Source organism: Gigantopelta aegis, unplaced genomic scaffold (assembly GCF_016097555.1).
Source record: "Gigantopelta aegis isolate Gae_Host unplaced genomic scaffold, Gae_host_genome ctg4637_pilon_pilon, whole genome shotgun sequence".
Lineage (NCBI taxonomy): Eukaryota > Metazoa > Mollusca > Gastropoda > Neomphalida > Peltospiridae > Gigantopelta > Gigantopelta aegis.
The window spans coordinates 4,268-29,929 of NW_024533965.1; the positions used below are offsets into that span (position 1 = coordinate 4,268).

General features: G+C 31.6%; 1 protein-coding gene across 1 annotated transcript; it reads left to right on the plus strand.

Annotated features, from left to right (window-relative positions):
* Window positions 1-3,538: 3,538 nt before the first annotated feature.
* Window positions 3,539-4,795, plus strand: LOC121392835 (mitochondrial ribosome-associated GTPase 1-like; the record flags this gene model as incomplete). Its single annotated transcript, XM_041523898.1, is given in 8 exon segments — window positions 3,539-3,685; window positions 3,738-3,854; window positions 4,142-4,226; window positions 4,281-4,342; window positions 4,392-4,431; window positions 4,476-4,532; window positions 4,577-4,658; window positions 4,704-4,795. Coding segments are annotated over 8 exon segments (682 nt in total), but the record flags the coding sequence as incomplete, so codon positions are not given.
* Window positions 4,796-25,662: the final 20,867 nt, after the last annotated feature.

A 25,662-nucleotide genomic window follows, 5' to 3' on the forward strand; every position in this document is an offset into this window, starting at 1 on the left:
TGACGATGAGCTATATAAAAAATATAAGAAATAAAAAATACTTTTTTATAATCTACCTGCATTTGTCCATGAAGCTGGAGGAATGGTAACAAAATGATGAGAGAAATAAACAAAAGTACTAATATGTTGCCAATGATAGAATAATAATCTTCTCCATTCCCACAACCCTAATATAATATATCATGAAATTATTAAAAATAATAATAACTGACCTGTATATAACAATCATTAGTATAACCACCCATCATATCATGACATACTATAATATTAGGAGATATGAATGGATCAACACATCGAGGATATAATGGTACACTAGCAACAACAGACATCATCATGACCAGATTTCCATTCTAGTACAGAGTTCAATGTAGACAATGGAGTTGCCAATGGATATCCTGTGTATATAATGTAACGATGACACTATCAATATATATCCTTCACATACCACTCTTATCACAGCCAGTAGTCTGATCTGATGAAGTGTTATCAGATATAAAAATCTCTTCTCCTTTAATATCTGTTAGTCTTTTACATTGATCTCTTAACAAGGACCAAGGATCTTTTGATAAAGGTTCAAACAAAAGACTAAACGGATTATTGTGTGCCATTTGTTTAATACTGGTCTACGCATGCGCAAACTATATACGTGTATTCGTGGAATAAAATTATAGCCATGCTGTTTTACAATTAACTATGTGTGACTTAAAAGAATTCAACTTACTGTTTACAAGTCTTTTAGCTCACCGAGGCTGTTGTCAGTAATGATATTCATAAGTGACATGTCCGCGTCCCACAAGAGCATGAAGACAAAATCTGCAGTACATATAAAAAGAAACTTGAACAGTCCTGAGTGCCAGTGTGTTGTGGGCCAGCGTTCTGCAATGCATCAGACCTCTGAGATGGTTACCAGCATACTCTACGGAGTATCCGAAAGGCCGACTAGGATAGGGCTGGTAGTCTCCCTTTAAACGAGATGAGGCTGGTGTATTTGTGGTTCCCGGTTCCTGAATGCGATATTCCCTAAGAGCTGGAATCCCGTACGGCTGGTTTTAAGTTAGGGCGATGCTCCAGCCAGGATTACCTCGCGAAGACGAGGGTTACCAAGCCAGGTGGCGGTCCCAGCTAGCAATAGCAGGGAATCCTGGAGCCTAAGTGGAAGCCTGAGTGGGGTGAGCGAGTAGGAATCGTTTGGGCAACACACACAGGGTTTTTTTTGTTTTTTTTTGTTTTTTAATATTAAAAAAATTACTGGGCTAGATTGTCAGTAAAACTGGTCAGTCTGATATTGAGAATCTAATTTAAAAAATTAAGACACGATTTTAAAAAATTCAATGGAAGTTTGGTGTGCTTGATGAAGTCTTGGTTCTACTGACAATGACTTCCATTATCTCCAAACCCAGTACAGCTGGTTTGAAGTGAAGATTAATGCTCGAGTTATCCTTTGGGCAACGCACAAGGTTTTTTTAGATTTATTTTGAGCATTAAGTTCTGTGTAGACAGAGTAAGATAAATAGTATTGACAGTCTTGATGTACCTTACATGTACTATTCCAAAACTAAATGCAATACTTGATAACTATATTTGACAATTCTGTAATACTGAGTGTGACACTAAATATGTCTGCTTGTGTTGAAATATGTTTTGTTGTGTTAATTTCATATTACTAATGTAAAGTATCATTGTCTCTTTTTTAAATCCTTACCTAAACACTACTATCAAATATCATTCCACAATGTGTAACTTCTACAAGAAGGTGTTAAACATTTGGATCACTGTATGGCTTCAGCCATATTTGACCACACCCAATAATAATCAAATTAGTATAATAAAAAATTGTTAGGATAAAATCTTAGTCCTTCTACTGAGTCATCACGACAGATCCCTCCAGCAGCTTCAGTCATCAACAATCTATACAATACAATATTAACAATACATTATATTATACTATACCTTTCTGTTGCTAACATAATAGATATACCAATATAATGTGATAACTGTTGAGCAGTTAATGACAACTCATCAGTAACCTAAAATAAAATGTAATGTTATATTAATAATAAAGTTTCTTCATTTTACTAGTTTTGTTGTTTCATCAATGATAGTTTGTTCACTATGAGCTACTGATTGAACTACTAATACTCCACTGTCAAATGTTCTTAACCTATAAACTATTATAAACTACATTAATACAAGTACTATACCTCAATGGTAAAGATAATGATGTAAACATTTGACATGCTGTTACTACATCATCGGGTGAAACTAATTCCATACCACGAGCTCTGTTATAAAAGACAATATACATCAGAAACAGATAACATTCCTCCTGCCTCCTATAATTAAAATATTAATAATTGTTAATTAACAATTATTAATTACATCAAGAGGTTTCTTTAAGAAACTGGCTAGTTCTCTAGCTAATTCATTATGATATTGAGATCCAGAGCCATGAGTTTCTTTAGTAACAGGATTTGTAATACCAACACTCAATAGATAGGAACGAAATTGAGCCGTCTACTAAGGAGTTAAAACATTTACTTGACCACACCCACTCACCTCATCTTCAGACACGCTGCCTTTCTTTTCTTCAAGTTTAGCAGCAAATTTATTGACCATACTAACCATCTCTTTAGCCTAAATATTGCACAGGAAATAGATTGTGGTTATATCAAAATTTTGACATTACTTTGTCAATTAGAGCATCTAAATCTTTAAAAGCAACATTAACTTGACGATCAGACTCTCTTTGTTTCTTCTCAATATGACGCTCTATGCCAACAATACCCTTACGTAAATTTAACCCCTAATACAAAATATATAATAATGGACACATGGAACATATAATGGATACATACCCCTTCTACAGTTGTGGGTGTTTTCTCCCACACCTTTTTAGTTAACTCGACATTTAACTGGCTATTGAACTAAAAATGCTGTAACCATGGTAACAGTCTTGTAACCATAGTTACCTGTTCTTGACCACCTTTACGAAATGAGAGCTGGATAAAATCATGTTTGGATAATGTCTGAGGTCCTACTGACTTAGTGGAAGGTGCAGATGAGAAAATATAGTTTGATTTTAGCACTAAACATTATAACAATATGTTAAAAACATTAAAAGATTATAGTTAACCTTCTTTTAAATCCAGATGACACTGTATCAGTCCTTAACACAAGTACTAAATCAAATGCTAATGATCGACCCTATATATATATATATAATATATGTAATAAAAATAAAATATCTATTTCCTTACTTCTTGTTCATCATCATCCCATAATATACGATGTGTTGTCAATTGTAATGTACCACTGTCAAAATCTGTCTACAATAATACATTTATTATATTATAAAATACATTGTTAATACATACTCTATCTTCACCATCATATAAACGAACACCAGATAATTGACATACACTCTTTTCTCCAGGTAGAAAATGACCCAATTCATACCAATAACTCCTGTCCATGTTGTAGTAACTAAAGGGTTAATAATAAAGGAACGACTGAGGGGTTAATAATTGCTGTAAATGTTATGTCTTCTGGATTTGTCCGTCAGTCATTTAGTTGGCCATCTCTTCCAGGAGCTAATTGGTTTCCAGGTCATATGGCTAAAGCTATGAAACAGACATTGAAAAAAATCTCCAAATATCATTGCATCATTGAAGTTCATGACGCAAGAGTATCCTCTCCTTCCAATTAATTAATTAATCATAATTATTGTAATAATTAAGGGTCCTTAATAAATTATTTATATTCCTTTAACAGGACGAAACCCAAAATTTCAATTAAGTCAAAATAAAAAATTGTTAGTATTAAATAAAATGGACTTGGCAGATCAAATGAGCAGAGTTAGTAAAGTTACATATTATTATTATTATTATATTATGTAATATAGTGTAATGTCTTTGAAGATAATGTTATATGGACTAACTGTAAACAACAATATCATTCAAGTATTAGTAATGTAAGTATTGTGATATTAATGATAACATCTTTAAATATTATAGGTTTTTAAACATCTACTACATATTACTGCTAACGACCAACCTACAGTAATAGACTAGTTAATTATTATTATTATTTATTATTATTATTATTATTATTATTATTATTATTATTATTATTATTATTGTAGGTAACTAAAGTGATGGTATTAGGTATGCCTAATGTTGGTAAATCTTCATTAATAAATGCATTAAGACGTCATTATCTCAAAAAGGGTATGTCCCTTGTAATAATTAGTGTATTAATTATAATTAATTTATTAATATTAGGTAAAGCAACAACAGTAGGACCATTACCAGGTCTTACTAGAACAGTCAGTGGTTATATCAAGGTAATCTGTCCAGATAACATATACTTTCATGACATCTTCTATTCAATAGATTAGCGATGATCCTATTATGTATCTTGTTGATACCCCAGGTATTATGATATTAATATACTAGACCACACCTACTGTTAATTAGGAATTATGGTTCCTAAGATTACAAGTAGTGAAATAGCTCTTAAACTAGCAGCTATAGGTTAGACAATATAATAAAGTATTTACTAACTACACTACATATAGGAATGTTAAGAGATCATTTAGTTGGTGAGATAATAATAGCAGACTATATACTTTATTCATTAAATGTACGTCAAAATTACAAGTATGTTATTACCAATTGTATTTATATAATAGTATATATTATTAGATATACTACAATCTATGATTTACCAGAACCAAGTGATAATATTGACTATGTATTAAAATGTGTTAGTCAAAGAATACAAGCATATCATAAAGGTAGTATCAATAATATATAATATATTATTATAATAGAGTTATTGTAGGTGGTGAACTTGATATACAACGTGGTGTTTGTCACTTTTTAAAACAGTTTAGAGAAGGAAACTTTGGTAGAATTACATTTTAATGTTGTATTAAATCTTGACTAGTATCACTTCCTTTATTATGTTTACTAGATAAACTAGACATCCTTGAGCCAATTGAATAGCTCGTTTTGGTAATCCTGCAGCAGATGTACAACCAAGTAATATGGCGACTTCACGTAGCAACCACTTCTCACCTTGTCCACGTGGTAAATCTAAATTAGCCTATTTCCAAAGATAGTAAGATTATTAATCAAGTACTGCATTACTTTATATTGCATTGGTAAACTATTGAGAAAATCTATAACTTGTTCATCCAAATATGGAAAACGAGCTTCTTTGTGATGATCAGCAATACATCTAATAAAAGTATATAATTATATATTGTTTAAAATAATTGATTGTTTTGAACTAATTGATAGTCATTTGCACACATGTCTACAAACTACATCTATACTTGGTAAATATTATAATATTATGACATTCTAAAGAGCATGTTTATAGTTAGGTTGGCTGTCCTAATATAAACTCCATTATAATAGCACTCACACACATCAGGCATGCATCCATGATAATTCTTGTGTCTAACTAATAACATTTATCTCATAACTCAAATAATTTGTTACATGACTTGTTAATTAGTGTAGTAATAATGAAAACTAAATGTTTACCAATATCTCATCATATCCCACTTCAATAACAATACATTGATTTAGATTAATCAACTAATCCAATTTTTACAATATATAAAATATAATACTAATACCTGTCATCTCGTCCTAAATTCCGTGATGATATTCTTTTAATATCATGTTCTACTTCGGATAACAAACCATCCAGTCCTTTTAATCTAATAATAATAATTATAAATAATTTAATATATTAACTTCAAATTTTGTATACTTGTATTGCGTACGATGTCGAGCATATCCTGCTAATTGTTCATCAGCACCAACTCCAACTAACAATATCTATAATTATTATAATATAACTACAATTAATACTAGTATCATTACTTTAGCTGAACTTGTATAAGGTATATCTCCTGATATGATACCTTGACCTCTAGCAGCAAACCACATAGCACATCCTAAACTATCATCTAACACTGTAGTTAATGGATATATACAATTTGATATATGTGTATTTCTATAATAAATTTAATAAATTAATAGTAAAATTATATCTTATAATTACCTCATACTAAACTACTTCATCATGTCCTACATTAACCTAACAATGTTAGTCATATAATAAAATATTATAAAGGACATACTAAAACTAAGTTCCCATTTTCTAGCTGGATTTAGTTCACTTAATGTTTGTGTAAAGCTGTAATACGATCAGGAACTTCAAAACTACCAATAAAAATAACATATATTATTTAATATTTGTTATTTACTTCACTTTATCATCTTTGTTTTACTTTGATCAAAGGCAACATTTATAAGATCAATTTCTTCTTCAGGATCAAGACATCTACATAATGTCAGATACAAACTTATCATAACAATAATATACTATCTACCGATCAGTTAATGCTGCTAATACTGCAGAGTCTAGTCCACCAGAAAATAAAATACCAATATTAGCACCACTGGTATTAGAAGGATTAGGAAGTACTAATCGTCTTTTAACAGCTTCTTCTAAAAGTATTAGTAATCTCTTAACATTAGCAACTATTTCATCAGATTCCACTTGTTGGGAAGTAGTATTTAATGGACCAAATGGTACAGAGAGAGATTGACCAGCAATATCAACTTTAACACTAGTTGTTAATGATGATATATGTTTCTAGTCCATTTGGTATAAAGAATAGTCCAGTATCTATAAAACATTAGAACATAATCTATAACACATACAACTAACTACCTTTCTCTCTCCATGGATAACAGTGAAGGTGTCCTGTACAATATAATAAATATGACTATATATTGTAATATAATACCTTGTATTAAATATTGGTATATTCCAACAGATGGTACTTCACTCCAATAATCCTAATAATAATTATAATAATATACTATATAATTATATAATAATGTATATAATATTATGGAGATATGAACTCACATAACCAAAATCACATGTGCCAACAGAAGATAAAGCCAATATATCATCATTATCTTGTGGTAATGCCATAATAAACTTCTGTAAAACGACCCAATACATCACGACCAATCCATAAACTATGAGTAGATTGCTATAATACAAAATGGCTGATATATAATAGACCATATTATATAATAATACCTCCCAATATATCATTGACCATGGACCATGAATACCACTTAAACGTTCCAAGTATAGCATCATTGCTACTATGGCAACATGTTAATGCCTGTAATACAGCTCTTGAATCATTATCATGGTCCCCTACCTAATACACAATTATAATGTATACATTTTTATATTATGTATATACCAGTATAGAATGACCCCCAAATACTTCTCCATTTCCAAAGTAACCAGTTGTGATTATCAGATTCAAGTGGTTGAGGAGTTAAATCACCTCTTAAATGTAATACACATCCAATTACATGAACTACAATATCATCTATGATATTGTAACTCTTAGAGATCACACTGTCATGACCACGCCTCTTTAGTTTCTCTAGGACTGTACCTATAACCTGTAAAGGACTAAATAAATAACAAATAATTCAATCATTGTTACTCTTTCAACTGTTTCTTTATTTGATATTTTGTAAACAATAACAATATTCCACACATTACTTCAGAAATAGTTTATTAATTATAATAATATTCATTACCACATGTACAATAATTATTGTTTATTAAAAACAGTAATACTGAAGTTTTAATGTTATATTTGAACTTCATTTGGTTCTAAATATTCACTGGCTCGTGATAGCTCATGGTAGGTACTTTGTAAGTCCTGATACATGTTCTCTCCAGCTTCTAGACTAGCTCCTAGTACTCCAGCTTGTGGATGAGATGAGATATCTTTCTCTGGTATATCAAGAAGACTCTGATCATTTTGTAGTAACATTAACATGATATCATGAAAACCAGGTCGTTCTTGGGATCTGAATTCCTAGATAATACATTAAATAAATATTGCCATATCAAGGTTATAATTTACATACCATGACGTGATCATTAACTTATAAATTATTTGGGGACATCCTGGAGGTGGTGGAAGACGATAACCAATTGCTATTTTTTCAAGGGTCTAAGTAAGTAATGATAGATAGTCTGTTTAGTTGTAGCTTTACTAACTCACAGCAGTATTTGAGAAAGCTTCAAATGGCTTATGTCCCAGACTCCATATTTCATACATAACACATCCAAAACTCCACACATCACTGGCTGTTGAGTAACGACGATAATGTGCTGCCTCAGGAGCTGTCCATTTAACAGGAATCTTCCCACCATGTGAAAAATAATAATTTTCATCTTCTAAATCTCTTGACATACCAAAATCAGCAATCTATATAAATAATTCATAAAAGACTGTTATTAGTAGTTCTCCTCTGACCTTGCATATCTTTTCTTTAGAAATTAGGATATTTCTAGCAGCAAGATCTCGATGTACAAATCCTTTCCCAGACAAGTAAGTCATACCTAAACATATTTGCCGACAAAAGTTTAATAAAAGTAGACTTGTGTCTGGTGGTAAATCACTATAAAATAATGAAAATGTCATTTTCAGTATCTTATGGATGCTTTACTTTGAAGACAAAGAGACAAGATGGTTTTTAAGGTCTCCATTTTCCATAATTTCCAGAACTAACATAGGCTATATTTAAAACATCATTTAAAGTTAACTGGAATTTATATTTATTACTTACATTACCATAATTACTAACAATACCATGAAGTTTTAACACACTAGCATTACAAAACTGGCCCATGATAGCTGCCTCTTGTAAAAATTTGATTCTTTCATCATTAGTAGCATCTTTTTTCAAAACTTTCACTGCAACTTCAATGATCTTCTTCTCACTTACATGCCATAGAGCTCGATAAACTTCACCAAATTGACCTGATCCAAGTATCTCCTCCAACCTATAACAATTATTAGTAACACTCCATATTAGTAACATATTAAATACATGTGACATGGACAGTACCATATAGAGGACTACAGGTATTGGCTATGACAACACATGTGGCTGGTATGCCACATATAGTATAAGTACTTACTCTATGGCATCTTGTGGTATGGTTTGTAACATGACTTTTCTTTAATTGGGTATATAACTCATCAGCTTTTCCTGCAGGTCTTAAATATTGAACAGTATTTGTCTTTGAATTAGTATCATCTTCAGTTAAAGCCTGTACACAATATAATAATTATAACAACTGAATATCTGTAATAATACCTGTTCTAATAGCTTATAATAGTCACTCCCTTCACCACCAAGAAATGAGTAGGCATAACATTCTGGATCATCAGGGGCTACTGGAAGTGGGTCTTTGGCTGATCTGATTATGTTAGTACTTTTAATACTCTAAGAAAACATAATATAAATATCTTTTATTATCTACTTACTGGTGTCCTTTGTTCACTTCCATCAACTATAGAAAATGCCACACCAGGTTTATTATATAAATCATTATCAAATTCATAAGATAGTGTTCCACCATTCAAGGTGTTGTTCACATTAGCACCTTTATAATGTACACCACCTGTTCCATATAATTCAGGAATGTTCACTTAGAAACCTATTATGAACAAAGTTAGTAATAACATTTTACTTACCTATTGGGTTATTAATACTGTTTGTAGTGTTAATATGATACTGTTTCTTTTTTCTGTATATTAACATATTATCACAATAACAACAATTGTTATAGCCACTATGACTACAAGTAAAGTCACTACAACACCAGCAGCTATTGCTCCATTATTAGTACGAGTATTACCTAATAAATATGAGAATATAAACAAACAATTAAATAATTAAATGTACTTCCTCCAACTGTTGGTGTTGATGTAACTTCATCACTAACTAGTGTAGCTCCACTAACTGATGTTATTTAATGTAGTACTAGTAGTAACTCCATCACTAACTGGTGTAGCTCCGTTAGTATTTAATGTAGTACTAGTAGTAACTCCATCACTAACTGGTATAGCTCCGTTAGTATTTAATGTAGTACTAGTAGTAACTCCATCACTAACTGGTGTAGCTCCGTTAGTATTAATGTAGTACTAGTAGTAACTCCATCACTAACTGGTGTAGCTCCCTTAGTATTTAATGTAGTACTAGTAGTACTGATAGATGATGATGGTACTAGTAAAAATATAATATATATTATAAAAACATTCCTTTAACTTACCTACATTAGCTCTAACTCTTAATAGTCGATTGGAGACTTGATTAGATTGAGAACAATTAATAGACATGACATTATTATTATTATTACATAGTGTGTCTAAACCAGTAGCAATTAGAGTGAAAGGAAGTCATTAACAGGATTTGTCATATATATTCCGACTACATCACCATACATTACAAAGAGTGTTGTACCAGTAGATGTTGTACCAGATCTCACATTAGCATTATTACCTAAGTGACAAGTAACTAGAAGATGTACTACAACTTTATATAATACCTTGTACAGCATCATTCACTGTTATTGGATCTGATATCTAACAGAGACTAACAAACTAACATATGACATAGCGAATGACTTACTCTCTCATAAACATCTCCAGTTTGTTGTCTCCATATAGATATTTCAAATGAAAATGGATTATTTCTAAAACCACTTTTTTTTGATACCAGGCATAGTCAAATGAGCTTATGCTTCCAGCAATACAAGATATTGGATCATCAAGATTGAGAAATAGTCCATATTCTGTAACTCCTAAAGTATCACTGTTGTACTGACTGTCTCCTACACTACAGCTCTGTCCACTGACTGTATGACAAACTATACTGAAACAAAAGCACTACGAGCTTGTAACACAAGCAGTCATCTCTTCATTGACTTACAATAATTTGTGGGGGTGTGCTTATTGACACAAGTCACGTAAAACACTATAAAAATGCTTCGTTTGTACCCTCCCATGACAATGGATTTGACACTCGTGTAGATTTTAACTGTCATTGGACATTTAGTCAATGTGAGTATGGCTAATGCAGGCAGTCTTTATACTGAAGTGACTCCAATATATACAATAGCAGGATGGTCTATCTTAATCTTCAGTTACCAGTAAACTGTAGTGTTCTGGTAATGTATCAGCTATCAATATTCACTATTATGATCCTATACTATCAAGTATTCTTTGTGTATAGTGGGCACTATGGGAGCCAGAAAGATACTGTCAATTATACTAAAGTAAAATACTATAATAATTATGTTGAATTTATTATTATATGTTACAGGTTAATAACAGCTTAGGAAACTATTGTGGTTATGTGCAAAATCAACTAATAATAATAGTAAGAAATATTCATTTCAAAAAATTACAATAAACTAATCTTGGATATTAGAAAACAAATCAAAATGATGAATCTATTAACTATTTACTTCATCTCAATAAATATTCCTTATCACTTTCATCAATATCCAGTAACCTAAGGATAGTGTAGTTGGTGCATTTGTAAAAGTCTCACACTCTTTCAACCTCCACTCCTTGTTATTTCACTTAAAGTAGTAATGGAGTTTGTCACTTGTTGTCAGGAGTCATGAAAATACAAATAAATTTAACATGTACAGCAAATATTTGTATTTTTACTTGCAAATCAAATTGTTCATATTGATCAAAGCTATTGTCATTAAGTTAATTGACATCTATATAAAATTAGAATACCTCTTTTATTAATTTTATTCTATAGATATGCTATTGATTGTGGTGCCTTACCTTCTCTTCGTGAAAATAATAATACCAATGATAGTTAGTACCACTGGTATTAGAAGGATTGGAAGGAGTCGTCTTTTAACAGCCTCTTCTAAGTACTAGTAATCTCTTAACATTAGCAAATATTTCATCAGATTCCACTTGTTGGAAGTAGTATTTAATGGACCAAATGGTACAGAGAGAGATTGACCAGCAACATCAACTTTAACACTAGTTGTTAATGATGATATATGTTCTAGTGCATTTGGTATGAAGAATAGTCCAGTATCTATAAAACATTAGAACATAATATATAACACATACAACTTAACTATACCTTTCTCTCTCCATGGATAACAGTGAAGATGTCCTGTACAATATAATAAATATGACTATATATTGAAATATAATACCTTGTATTAAATATTAGTATATTCCAACAGATGGTATTTCACTCCAATAATCCTAATAATTATAATAATATACTATATATTATTATATATAATGTATATAATATTATGGAGATATGAGCTCACATAATCAAAATCACATGTGCCAACAGAAGATAAAGCCAATATATCATCATTATCTTGTGGTAAATGCCATAATAAACTTCTACGACCCAATACATCACGACCAATCCATAAACTATGAGTACATTGCTATAATACAAAATGGCTGATATATATAGACCATATTATATAATAATACCTCCCAATATATCATTGACCATGGACCATGAATACCACTTAACGTTCCAAGTATAGCATCATTGTTACTATGGCAACATGTTAATGCCTGTAATGCAGCTCTTGAATCATTATCATGGTCCCCTACCTAATACACAATTATAATGTATACATTTATATATTATGTATATACCAGTATAGAATGACCCCCAAATACTTCTCCATTCCAAAGTAACCAGTTATGATTATCAGATTCAAGTGGTTGAGGAGTTAAATCACCTCTTAAATGTAATACACATCCAATTACATGAACTACAATATCATCTATGATATTGTAACTCTTAGAGATCACACTGTCATGACCACGCCTCTTTAGTTTCTCTAGGACTGTACCTATAACCTGTAAAGGACTAAATAAATAACAAATAATTCAATCATTGTTACTCTTTCAACTGTTTCTTTATTTGATATTTTGTAAACAATAACAAATATTCCACACATTACTTCAGAAATAGTTTATTAATTATAATAATATTCATTACCACATGTATTGTTTATTAAAAACAGTAATACTGAAGTTTTAATGTTATATTTGAACCTCATTTGGTTCTAAATATTCACTGGCTCGTGATAGCTCATGGTAGGTACTTTTGTAAGTCCTGATACATGTTCTCTCCAGCTTCTAGACTAGCTCCTAGTACTCCAGCTTGTGGATGAGATGAGAGATCTTTCTCTGGTATATCAAGAAGACTCTGATCATTTTGTAGTAACATTAACATGATATCATGAAAACCAGGTCGTTCTTTGGGATCTGAATTCCTAGATAATACATTAAATAAATATTGTCATATCAAGGTTATAATTTACATACCATGATGTGATCATTAACTTATAAATTATTTGGGGACATCCTGGAGGTGGTGGAAGACGGTAACCAATTGCTATTTTTTCAAGGGTCTAAGTAAGTAATGATAGATAGTCTGTTTAGTTGTAGCTTTACTAACTCACAGCAGTATTTGAGAAAGCTTCAAATGGCTTATGTCCCAGACTCCATATTTCATACATAAACACATCCAAAACTCCACACATCACTGGCTGTTGAGTAACGACGATAATGTGCTGCCTCAGGAGCTGTCCATTTAACAGGAATCTTCCCACCATGTGAAAAATAATAATTTTCATCTTCTAAATCTCTTGACATACCAAAATCAGCAATCTATATAAATAATTCATAAAAACTGTTATTACTAGTTCTCCTCTGACCTTGCATATCTTTTCTTTAGAAATTAGGATATTTCTAGCAGCAAGATCTCGATGTACAAATCCTTTCCCAGACAAGTAAGTCATACCTAAACATATTTGCCGACAAAAGTTTAATAAAAGTAGATTTGTGTCTGGTGGTAAATCACTATAAAATAATGAAAATGTCATTTTCAGTATCGTATGGATGCTTTACTTTGAAGACAAAGAGATAAGATGGTTTTTAAGGTCTCCATTTTCCATAATTTCCAGAACTAACATAGGCTATATTTAAAACATCATTTAAAGTTAACTGGAATTCATATTTATTACTTACATTACCATAATTACTACAATACCATGAAGTTTTAACACACTAGCATTACAAAACTGGCCCATGATAGCTGCCTCTTGTAAAAAATTTGATTCTTTCATCATTAGTGGCATCTTTTTTCAAAACTTTCACTGCAACTTCAATGATCTTCTTCTCACTTACATGCCATAGAGCTCGATAAACTTCACCAATTGACCTGATCCAAGTGTCTCCTCCAACCTATAACAGTTATTAGTAATTAAATAACTCCATATTAGTAACATATTACAAAAAGGGACATGTGACATTTGTGATGGATGGACATATATGTGAAAAGCTTTCTGTCAACACATTTGTCCCTGTATGTGAAAATAAAATAGAAAACAGTTTTACAGAGTTATGTATAGGACTGTATGTATAACACATATTGACATGTTTTGGACAGTTGTACCCATAAATAGAGGAATTTTGACAGGTCCCCTTTTTGCTAATCAGGTACAACAGATGACTGATATTGGTATGACAACACATATGCCACATATATAATTACTTACTCTATGGCATCTTGTGGTATGTTTGTAACATGACTTTTCTTTAATTGGGTATATAACTCATCAGCTTTTCCTGCAGGTCTTAAATATTGAACAGTATTTGCCTTTGAATTAGTATCATCTTCAGTTAAAGCCTATACACAATATAATAATTATAACAACTGAATATCTCTAATAATACCTGTTCTAATAGTTTATAATAGTCACTCTCTTCACCACCAAGAAATGAGTAGGCATAACATTCTGGATCACCAGGGGCTACTGGAAGTGGGTCTTTGGCTGATCTGATTATGTTAGTACTTTTAATACTCTAAGAAAACATATAATATAAATATATTTTATTATCTACTTACTGGTGTCCTTTGTTCACATCCATCAACTATAGAAATGCCACACCAGATTTATTATATAAATCATTGTCAAATTCATAAGAAGTGTTCCACCATTCAAGGTGTTTGTTCACATTAGCACCTTTATAATGTACACCACCTGTTCCATATAATTCAGGAATGTTCACTAAGAAACCTATTATGAACAAAGTTAGTAATAACATTTTATTTACCTATTGGGTTATCAATACTGTTTGTAGTGTTAATATGATACTACCCAACAATTTTTTTTTTTTTCTGTATATTAACACCATTATCACAATAACAACAATTGTTATAGCCACTACGACTACAAGTAAAGTCACCACAACACCAGCAGCTATTGCTCCATTATTACTCTACGAGTATTACCTAATAAATATGAGAATATAAACAAACAATTAAATAATTAAATGTACTTCCTCCAACTGTTGGTGTAGCTCCGTTAGTATTTAATGTATACTAGTAGTATCTCCATCACTAACTGGTGTAGCTCCGTTAGTATTTAATGTAGTACTAGTAGTAACTCCATCACTAACTGGTGTAGCTCTGTTAGTATTTAATGTAGTACTAGTAGTAACTCCATCACTAACTGGTGTAGCTCCGTTAGTATTTAATGTAGTACTAGTAGTAACTCCATCACTAACTGGTGTAGCTCCGTTAGTATTTAATGTAGTACTAGTAGTAACTCCATCACTAACTGGTGTAGCTCCGTTAGTATTTAATGTAGTACTAGTAGTACTGATAGATGATGGTACTAGTAAAAAATATAATATATTATTATAAAACAATTCCTTTAACTTACCTACATTAGCTCTAACTCTTAATAGTCGATTGGAGACTTGATTAGATTGAGAACAATTAATAGACATGACATTATTACTATTATTACATAGTGTGTCTGAACCATTAGCAATTAGAGTGACAAAGGAGTCATTAAGATTTGTCATATATATTCCGACTACATCACCATACATTACAAAGAGTGTTGTACCAGTAGATGTTGTATCAGATCTCACAACAGCTATATTACCTAAGTGACAAGTAACTAGAAGATGTACTACAACTTTATATAATACCTTGTACAGCATCATTCACTGTTATTGGATCTGATATCTAACAGAGACTAACAAACTAATAATATGACATAGCGAATGACTTACTCTCTCATAAACATCTCCAGTTTGTTGTCTCCATATAGATATTTCAAATGAAAATGGCTTATTCACAAAACCTTTTTTTTGATACCAGGCATAGTCAAATGAGCTTATGCTTCCAGCAATACAAGTTATTGGATCAGCAAGATTGAGAAATAGTCCATATTCTGTAACTTCTAAAGCACCACTGTTGTACTGACTGTCTCCTATACTACAGCTCTGTCCACTGACTGTATGACAAACTATACTGAACAAAACCACTACGAGCTTGTAACAACCAGTCATCTCTTACAATAATTTGTGGGATGTGCTAATGACCACAGTCACGTAAAACACTATAAAAATGCTTCGTTTGTACCCTCCAATGACAATCATGTTGACACTAGTGTATATTTTAACTGTCATTGGACATTTAGTCCGGGCTGAGTATTTAATGCAGGCAGTCTTTATACTGAAGTGACTCCAATATATACAATAGCAGGATGGTATCTTTAATCTTCAGTTACCATTAACTTGTTCTGGTAATGTATCATCTATCAATATACACTATTATGATCCTATACTACCCAAGTACTTATGTGTATGGTGGGCACTATGGGAGCCAGAAGATACTGTCAATTATACTAAAGTAAAATACTATAATAATATATGTTGAATTATGTTTATTATATGTTAAAGGTTAATAACAGCTTAGGACAGTAAAATCAAATTATATTGCAACAAATCATAAATTGTTCATATTGAAGCTATTGTCAGTAAGTTAATTGGTTATAATTATTAAATACCTCTTTTATTAATTTATTCTATAGATACTATTGATTGTGGTTCCTTACCTTCTCTTCGTGATGGTTATATTGTCAATGATAGTTATTATGGGACACATTATGGAGCTGTGTCCATTATTATTGTAAAGATGGTCATGTAATACATGGTAAAACTACAAGAACCTGTCTTGCTACTGGATACTGGAGTCATACAGAACCAAGATGTACAAAAAGTGAAGTGCAGTAAGATCTCTAATCCTGATAATGGACGTGCTAGTGGAGACATAGAATTGGATCAACAGTCTATTTTACATGCAATAATAATTATGCTACTTTCGGACCTAGTAATGTAACTTGTCAAGCAAATGGAGAATGGACAGCGCCATCTTCTGTATACATCAACTTCACCTGTAGTGATTCCTGGAGATGTTTGTTAATGGATTTGCTAACAGCACAGATTACACTGAGTCATCAGTAATACGTTTATCAAATGTTCTAATGGCTATATCCTCACTGGTCTTAGTACTATCATTTGTAATAGTAATGGAAAATGGAGTAACGGTCTACCAGTATGTTTACCAGTAAAAGTAGTGATCCTGGTATACCAGAAAATGTCAACATTTTCATACTAACTTTTATTTGGATCTATAGTCAAATATTCTTGTAATGTTGGTTACAACATAGTGGGTAATATACTATCATATGTTCAGAAAATGGTCAATGGAACACTAAATACCAATTTTGTTTATCAGATGAGAGTACTTGGAAGACATCCACTTCAACAGCAACTGTTATCAAAACAAATGTAACCAGTTTAATAGACACTACCAAATTAAGACCAAGTAATTCAATATTCACCTTCAAAACAATATCAATACTAACCACTTGGATCTCACCAAACAAAACAAGATTAACAGACTTTGAATCTAATTTACTGTTTACTTCACCTGTTGATTATATCTTATAATTACCTCATACTAACTACTTCATCATGTCCTACATTAACCTAATAATATTACTCATATAATAAAATATTATAAAGGACATACTAAAACTAAGTTCCATTTTCTAGTTGGATTTAGTTCACTTAATGTTTGTAAAGCTGTAATATGATCAGGAACTTCAAAACTACCAATAAAAATAACATATATTATTTAATATTTGTTAGTTACTTTCACTTTATCATTTGTTTTACTTTGATCAAAAGCAACATTAATAAGATCAATTTCTTCTGTAGGATCAAGACATCTACATAATTGTCAGATACAAACTATCATCAAACAATAATATATTATCTACTGATCAGTTAATGCTGCTAATACTGCAGAGTCTAGTCCACCAGAAAATAAAATACCAATATTAGGACCACTGGTATAAGAAGGATTTGGAAGTACTAGCCATCTTTTAACAGCTCTTCTAAAAGTACTAGTAATCTCTTAACATTAGCAACTATTTCATCAGATTCCACTTGTTGGGAAGTAGTATTTAATGGACCAAATGGTACAGAGAGAGATTGACCAGCAATATCAACTTTAACACTAGTTGTTAATGATGATATATGCTCTAGTCCATTTGGTATTGAAGAATAGTCCAGTATCTATAAAACATTAGAACATAATCTATAACAATACATACAACTATACCTTTCTCTCTCCATGGATAACAGTGAAGATGTCCTGTACAATATAATAAACATGACTATATATTGAAATATAATACCTTGTATTAAATATGGTATATTCCAACAGCTGGTACTTCACTCCAATAATCCTAATAATTATAATAATATACTATATAATTATATAATAATGTATATAATATTATGGAGATATGAGCTCACATAACCAAAATCACATGTACCAACAGAAGATAAAGCCATTACATCATCATTATCTTGTGGTAAATGCCATAATAAACTTCTACGACCCAATCACCTATTAAATGTAATACACATCCAATTACATGAACTACAATATCATCTATGATATTGTAACTCTTAGACATCACACTGTCATGACCACGCCTCTTTAGTTTCTCTAGGACTGTATCTATACACCGTATAATAAACTTCTACGACCCAATACATCACAACTAATCCATAAACTATGAGTAGATTGCTATAATACAAAATGGCTGATATATAATAGACCATATTATAAATAATACCTCCCAATATATTATTGACCATGGACCATGAATACCACTTAACGTTCCAAGTATAGCATCATTGTTACTATGGCAACATGTTAAGCCTGTAATAAAGCTCTTGAATCATTATCATGGTCCCCTACCTAATACACAATTATAATGTATACATTTTATATTATGTGTATACCAGTATAGGAATGACCTCCAAATACTTCTCCATTCCAAAGTAACCAGTTGTGATTATCAGATTCAAGTGGTTGAGGAGTTAAATTACCTCTTAAATGTAATACACATCCAATTACATGAACTACAATATCATTTATGATATTGTAACTCTTAGAGATCACACTGTCATGACCACGCCTCTTTAGTTTCTCTAGGACTGTACCTATAACCTGTAAAGGACTAAATAAATAACAAATAATTCAATCATTGTACTCTTTCAACTGTTTCTTTATTTGATATTTAAACAAACAATAACAATATATTATAATAACAACAATATGTTATAAACAATAACAATATTTCACACATTACTTCAGAATTAGTTTATTAATTATAATAATATTCATTACCACATGTATTGTTTATTAAAAAACAGTAATAACTGAAGTTTTAATGTTATATTTGAACTTCATTTGGTTCTAAATATCACTGCCTCCTGATAGCTCATGGTAGGTACTTTGTAAGTCCTGATACATGTTCTCTCCAGCTTCTAGACTAGCTCCTAGTACTCCAGCTTGTGGATGAGATGAGATATCTTTCTCTGGTATATCAAGAAGACTCTGATCATTTTGTAGTAACGTTAACATGATATCATGAAAACCAGGTCGTTCTTTGGGATCTGAATTCTGGATAATACATTAAATAAATATTTTCATATCAAGGTTTATAATTTTACATACCATGACGTGATCATTAACTTATAAATTATTTGGGGACATCCGGGAGGTGGTGGAAGACGATAACCAATTGCTATTTTTTCAAGGGTCTAAGTAAGTAATGATAGATAGTTTGTTTAGTTGTAACTTTACTAACTCACAGCAGTATTTGAGAAAGCTTCAAATGGCTTATGTCCCACACTCCATATTCATACATAACACATCCCAAACTCCACACATCACTGGCTGTTGAGTAACGATGATAATGTGCTGCCTCAGGAGCTGTCCATTTAACCAGGAATCTTCTCCACCATGTGAAAAATAATAATTTTCATCTTCTAAATCTCTTGACATACCAAAATCAGCAATCTATATAAAAATCATAAAGACTGTTATTATAGTTCTCCTCGACCTTGCATATCTTTTCTTTAGAAATTAGGATATTTCTAGCAGCAAGATCTCGATGTACAAATCCTTTCCCAGACAAGTAAGTCATAACTAAACATATTGCCGACAAAAGTTAATAAAAGTAGACTTGTGTCTGTGGTAAATCACTATAAATAATGAAAATGTCATTTTCAGTATCTTATGGATGATTTACTTTGAAGACAAAGAGATAAGATGGTTTTTAAGGTCTCCATTTTCCTAATTTCCAGAACTAACATAGGCTATATTTAAAACATCACTTTAAAGTTAACTGGAATTTTATATTTATTACTTACATTACCATAATTACTAACAATACCATGAAGTTTTAACACACTAGCATTACACAAAACTGGCCCATGATAGCTGCCCTCTTGTAAAAATTTGATTCTTTCATCATTAGTAGCATCTTTTTCAAAACTTTCACTGCAACTTCAATGATATTCTTCTCACTTACATGCCATAGAGCTCGATAAACTTCACCAAATTGACCTGATCCAAGTGTCTCCTCTCAACCTATAACAGTTATTAGTAACACTCCATATTAGTAACATATTAAATACATTGGACAGATGGACAGTATCATATAGAGGACTACAGATATTGGGCTATGATAACACATGTGACAGATGGACAGTCCATATAGAGGACTACAGGTATGTGGCTATGACAACACATGTGGCTGGTTATGGTCAACATAGTATAATTAATTACTCTATGGCATCTTGTGGTATGTTTGTAACATGACTTTTCTTTAATTGGGTATATAACTCATCAGCTTTTCCTGCAGGTCTTAAATATTGAACAGTATTTGTCTTTGAATTAGTATCATCTTCAGTTAAAGCCTGTACACAATATAACAATTATAACAACTGAATATCTGTAAAATAATACCTGTTCTAATAGTTATAATAGTCACTACCCTTCACCACCAAGAAATGAGTAGGCATAACATTCTGGATCACCAGGGGCTACTGGAAGTGGGTCTTTGGCTGATCTGATTATGTTAGTACTTTTAATACTATAAGAAAACATAATAAAATATTTTATTATCTACTTACTGGTTTCCTTTGTTCACATCCATCAACTATAGAAAATGCCACACAGATTGATTATATAAATCATTATCAAATTCATAAGATAGTGTTCATCCATTCAAGGTGTTGTTCACATTAGCACCTTTATAATGTACACCACCGTTCCATATATTCAGGAATGGCACTAAGAAACCTATTATGAACAAAGTTAGTAATAACATTTTATTTACCTATTGGGTTATCAATACTGTATGTAATGTTAATATGATACTGTTTTCTTTTTTCTGTATATTAACAAATATTATCACAATAACAACAATTGTTATAGCCACTATGACTACAAGTAAAGTTCACCTACAACACCAGCAGCTATTGCTCCATTATTAGTACGAGTATTAGCTAATAAATATGAGAATATAAAACAAACAATTTAAAAATTAAATGTACTTCCTCCAACTGTTGGTGTTGATGTAACTCCATCACTAACTGGTGTAGCTCTGTTAGTATTTAATGTAGTACAAGTAGTAACTCAATCACTAACTGGTGTAGCTCCGTTAGTATTTAATGTAGTACTAGTAGTAACTCCATCACTAACTGGTGTAGCTCCGTTACTATTTAATGTAGTATTAGTAGTAACTCCATCACAACTGGTGTAGCTCCGTTTCTATTTAATGTAGTACTAGTAGTAACTCCATCACTAACTGGTGTAGCTCCGATTACTATTTAATGTAGTAATAGTAGTAATCCATCACTAACTGGTGTAGCTCCGTTACTAGTATAGTAGTAAACTCCATCACTAACTGGTGTAGCTCCGTTAGTAGCCTTAATGTAGTATAGTAGTAAACTCCATCACTAACTTGTTGTAGCTCGTTACTATTTAATGTAGTACTCAGTAGTAACTCCATCACTAATGTGTAGATCCCTCCGTTACTATTTAATGTAGTACTAGTAGTAATTCCATCACTAACCTGTGTAGCTCCGTTACTATTTAATGTAGTACTAGGTAGTACTGATAGATGATGGTCTAGTAAAAATATAATATTTTTGTACCTGATTTCCAAAAAGGGACAACTTCTGTCAAAACATTTGTGACCTGACTTTGAAACAAACTACTGTTAAAAAGCATTAACTTTAACAATCTAACAGTTTTGTAATATATACAGTTGATACATATGCATAACTATTCTACATGTATCACAAACTGTTTTGTTGTTATGTTGGTTATGTGTTTTTTTCACAAATCAGGTCACAAATGTTGTGACCGAAGTGGTCCCTTTTTGCAAATCAGGTCACATATTATTATAAAAAACAATTCCTTTAACTTACCTCATTAGCTCTAACTCTTAATAGTCCGATTGGAGACTGATAGATTGAGGAACAATAATAGACATGACATGTATTCTATTATTACATAGTCTGTCTGAACACCACTATCCATTAGAGTGACAAAGTCATTAACAGGATTTGTCATATATATTCCGACTACATCACCATACATTACAAAGACTGTTGTACCAGGAGATGTTGTACCAGATCTAACAGCACAATTACATGAGTCCTCGTAAATAGGTTTATAATGGTATAATGGTTATACCTCACTGGTCTTAGTACGACATTTGTAATAGTAATGGAAATTGGATAGGATATCTACCAGAATTTACAAGTAAAATTGTAGTGACATCCTGGGTTCAATGACTTATACTCAGAAAATGCGTCCAACTTGTTTCCACTATACTTTTTTTTATTTCAAGTCAAATATTCTTGTAAAGGTTAATTACAACATAGTGGGTAATGATACTATCATAGTTCCGAAAATGAGGGAACACTTCCAATATCCATAGTTATTGGATATCGAAGATGAGAAATAGTCCATATCTGTAAAAACCTATCAAGGCCAACTGTGTACAGACTGTTCCTACACTACACAGCCTAACCCCACACAACTGTATGACCAAAATTCAATACTTCACAAAAGCATATCACTTACAATACTAAACCACTTGGATCTCTCATGACTTACATATAGAAACAAGACTGTGCTAAATGACCAATTTACTATTTACTTCACTAGAAAAATATCATTTATAATTTGTCACCCTCCACTGACTGCATCATGTTGACACTAACCTATAATATTAACTGTCATAGTAATAAAATATTAAAAGGACATACTAAAAATAAGTATGCCATTTTTCTGTTGGAGTTAGTTCATTGTACTGTGTGTAAAGCTGTTAATACGATCAGGAACTTCAAAAATACCAAATAAACATAAGATAGTATTATTGTAATATTTGTTATCTTACTTCCCTTTATCATTTGTTTGACTTTGATTTAAGAAGGCAACATTAATAAGATCAATTTCCTCGGTATGATCAAGACATCTACATAATTTCAAGACAAACTATCATAAATATAAGATAAAAAAAATAATTTAATAATAATTAATATATTATCTAGAACGATCAGTTAATGCTGCTCATACTGAAGAGTCTAGTCCACAGAAAATAAATTACCAATATTAGTACCACTGGTATTAGAAGGAGTGGGGAAAGAGACTAGTCGTCTTTTAAACAGCCCTCTTCGACAAAGTACTATGTAATATCTTTAACATTTAGGCAATTTATTTCATCAGATTCCATGTTGTTGGGATAATAGTATTTAATGGGAACAAATGGTACAAGAGAGAGATTCACCAGCAACATCAGCCTGTAACACTATGTTGGTACTGTGATATATGTGCTAGTCCATTTGGTATGAAGAAATAGGGTCCCTATCTATAAAATCATTACCACATTACTAGATTAACACATACAACTATACCTTTCCTCTCCCATGCGCCTAAAACAGTGAAGATTCCTGACCCTATAATAAATATGACACATATATTTAATATAATACCTTTTATTAAACATTTGTCTAGTCCAACCGATGGTACTTCACTCCAATAATCCTAATAATTATAGAAATATCTATATAAATTATCATAATAATGTATTATGATATTATGGAGATCTGAACTCACATAACCAAAAACACATGTGCCACCGAAGAATAGAGACCAATATATCACATTATTATTTTGGTAAAGGCAATAATAACCTTCTACGAACCCATACAATCCACGGACCAAAAAAATCCATAAACTATGAGAGATTTGTATCATACAAAAGTGCTGTATATATAACCATATTATATAATAATCCTCCCAATATATCATTGACCATTTCCATGAATACCAACTTAATGTCCAAATTAATAGCATCAGTGTTCTATGGCAAACAATGTTCATGCCTGTAATGCCGCGCTTGTATCATTTATCATGGTCCCACTACCTAATACACAATTAAAATGTCTACATTTATATATTATGTAGATTATACGTATAGAATGACCTTGAAATACTTCTGCCATTCCAAAGTAACCAGTTTTGATATATCAGATTCAAGTGGTGGAGGAGTTAAATCACCTCTTAATGTAATACGCTCCAATTTACATGAACTACAATATATCTATGATATTGTAACTCTATATAGATACACTGTCATTACCACCGGCGGCCTCTTAGTTTCTTCTCGCCGAGGGACTGTACCTAAACTCTGTAAAAAAAGGACTTAAATAAATAACAAATAAGTCAATCAGTGGTACTCTTTCAACTGTTTTCGTTATTTGATATTTTGTAAGACAAAAACAAATAGTCAACCAGTACTTCAGAAATGTTATTTTTTTTAATTATACTCATAGTTTTACTATAAAAATTAAACATGTAGTGTTTTAAAAACAGTTAATACCTGAAGTTTTTAAATGTTTAGATTTGACCCTCATTGTGTTCTAAAGATTCAACTGCCTCCGGATAGCTTCATCGGTAGGTACTTTGTAAGTCCATGATACCTGCTCTATCCCGCTTTCTAGACTAGCTTCCTAGTACTGCTTCCCGCTTGTGGGATTAGATAAGAGAGACTTTCTCTGGTATATCAAGAAAACCTCTGATCATTGTAGTGTAACATTAACAGGATCTATGTAACAACCAGTTCGTTCTTTGGGATCTGAATTCCTATATATACATGATATAATAATGTCATTATCAAGGGTTATAATTACATACCATGACGTGATCCATTAACTTATAAATTATTTGGGGGACATCCTGAGATGGTTGAAGACGTGGAGAACAATTGCTATTTTTTTAAGGGTCTAAGGTAAGTACTTATAGATAGTCTATTTAGTTTGTAGCTTTATAACTCACAGCAGTATTTGAGAAAGCTCAAAAGGCCTTATGTCACAGACTCCATATTTTATACATAAGCACATCCAAAAACTCCACACAACACTGGCAGTTGAGTAACGGGCGAGTAAGTGTTGATGCCTCAGGAGCTGTCCATTTCAACAGGAATCTT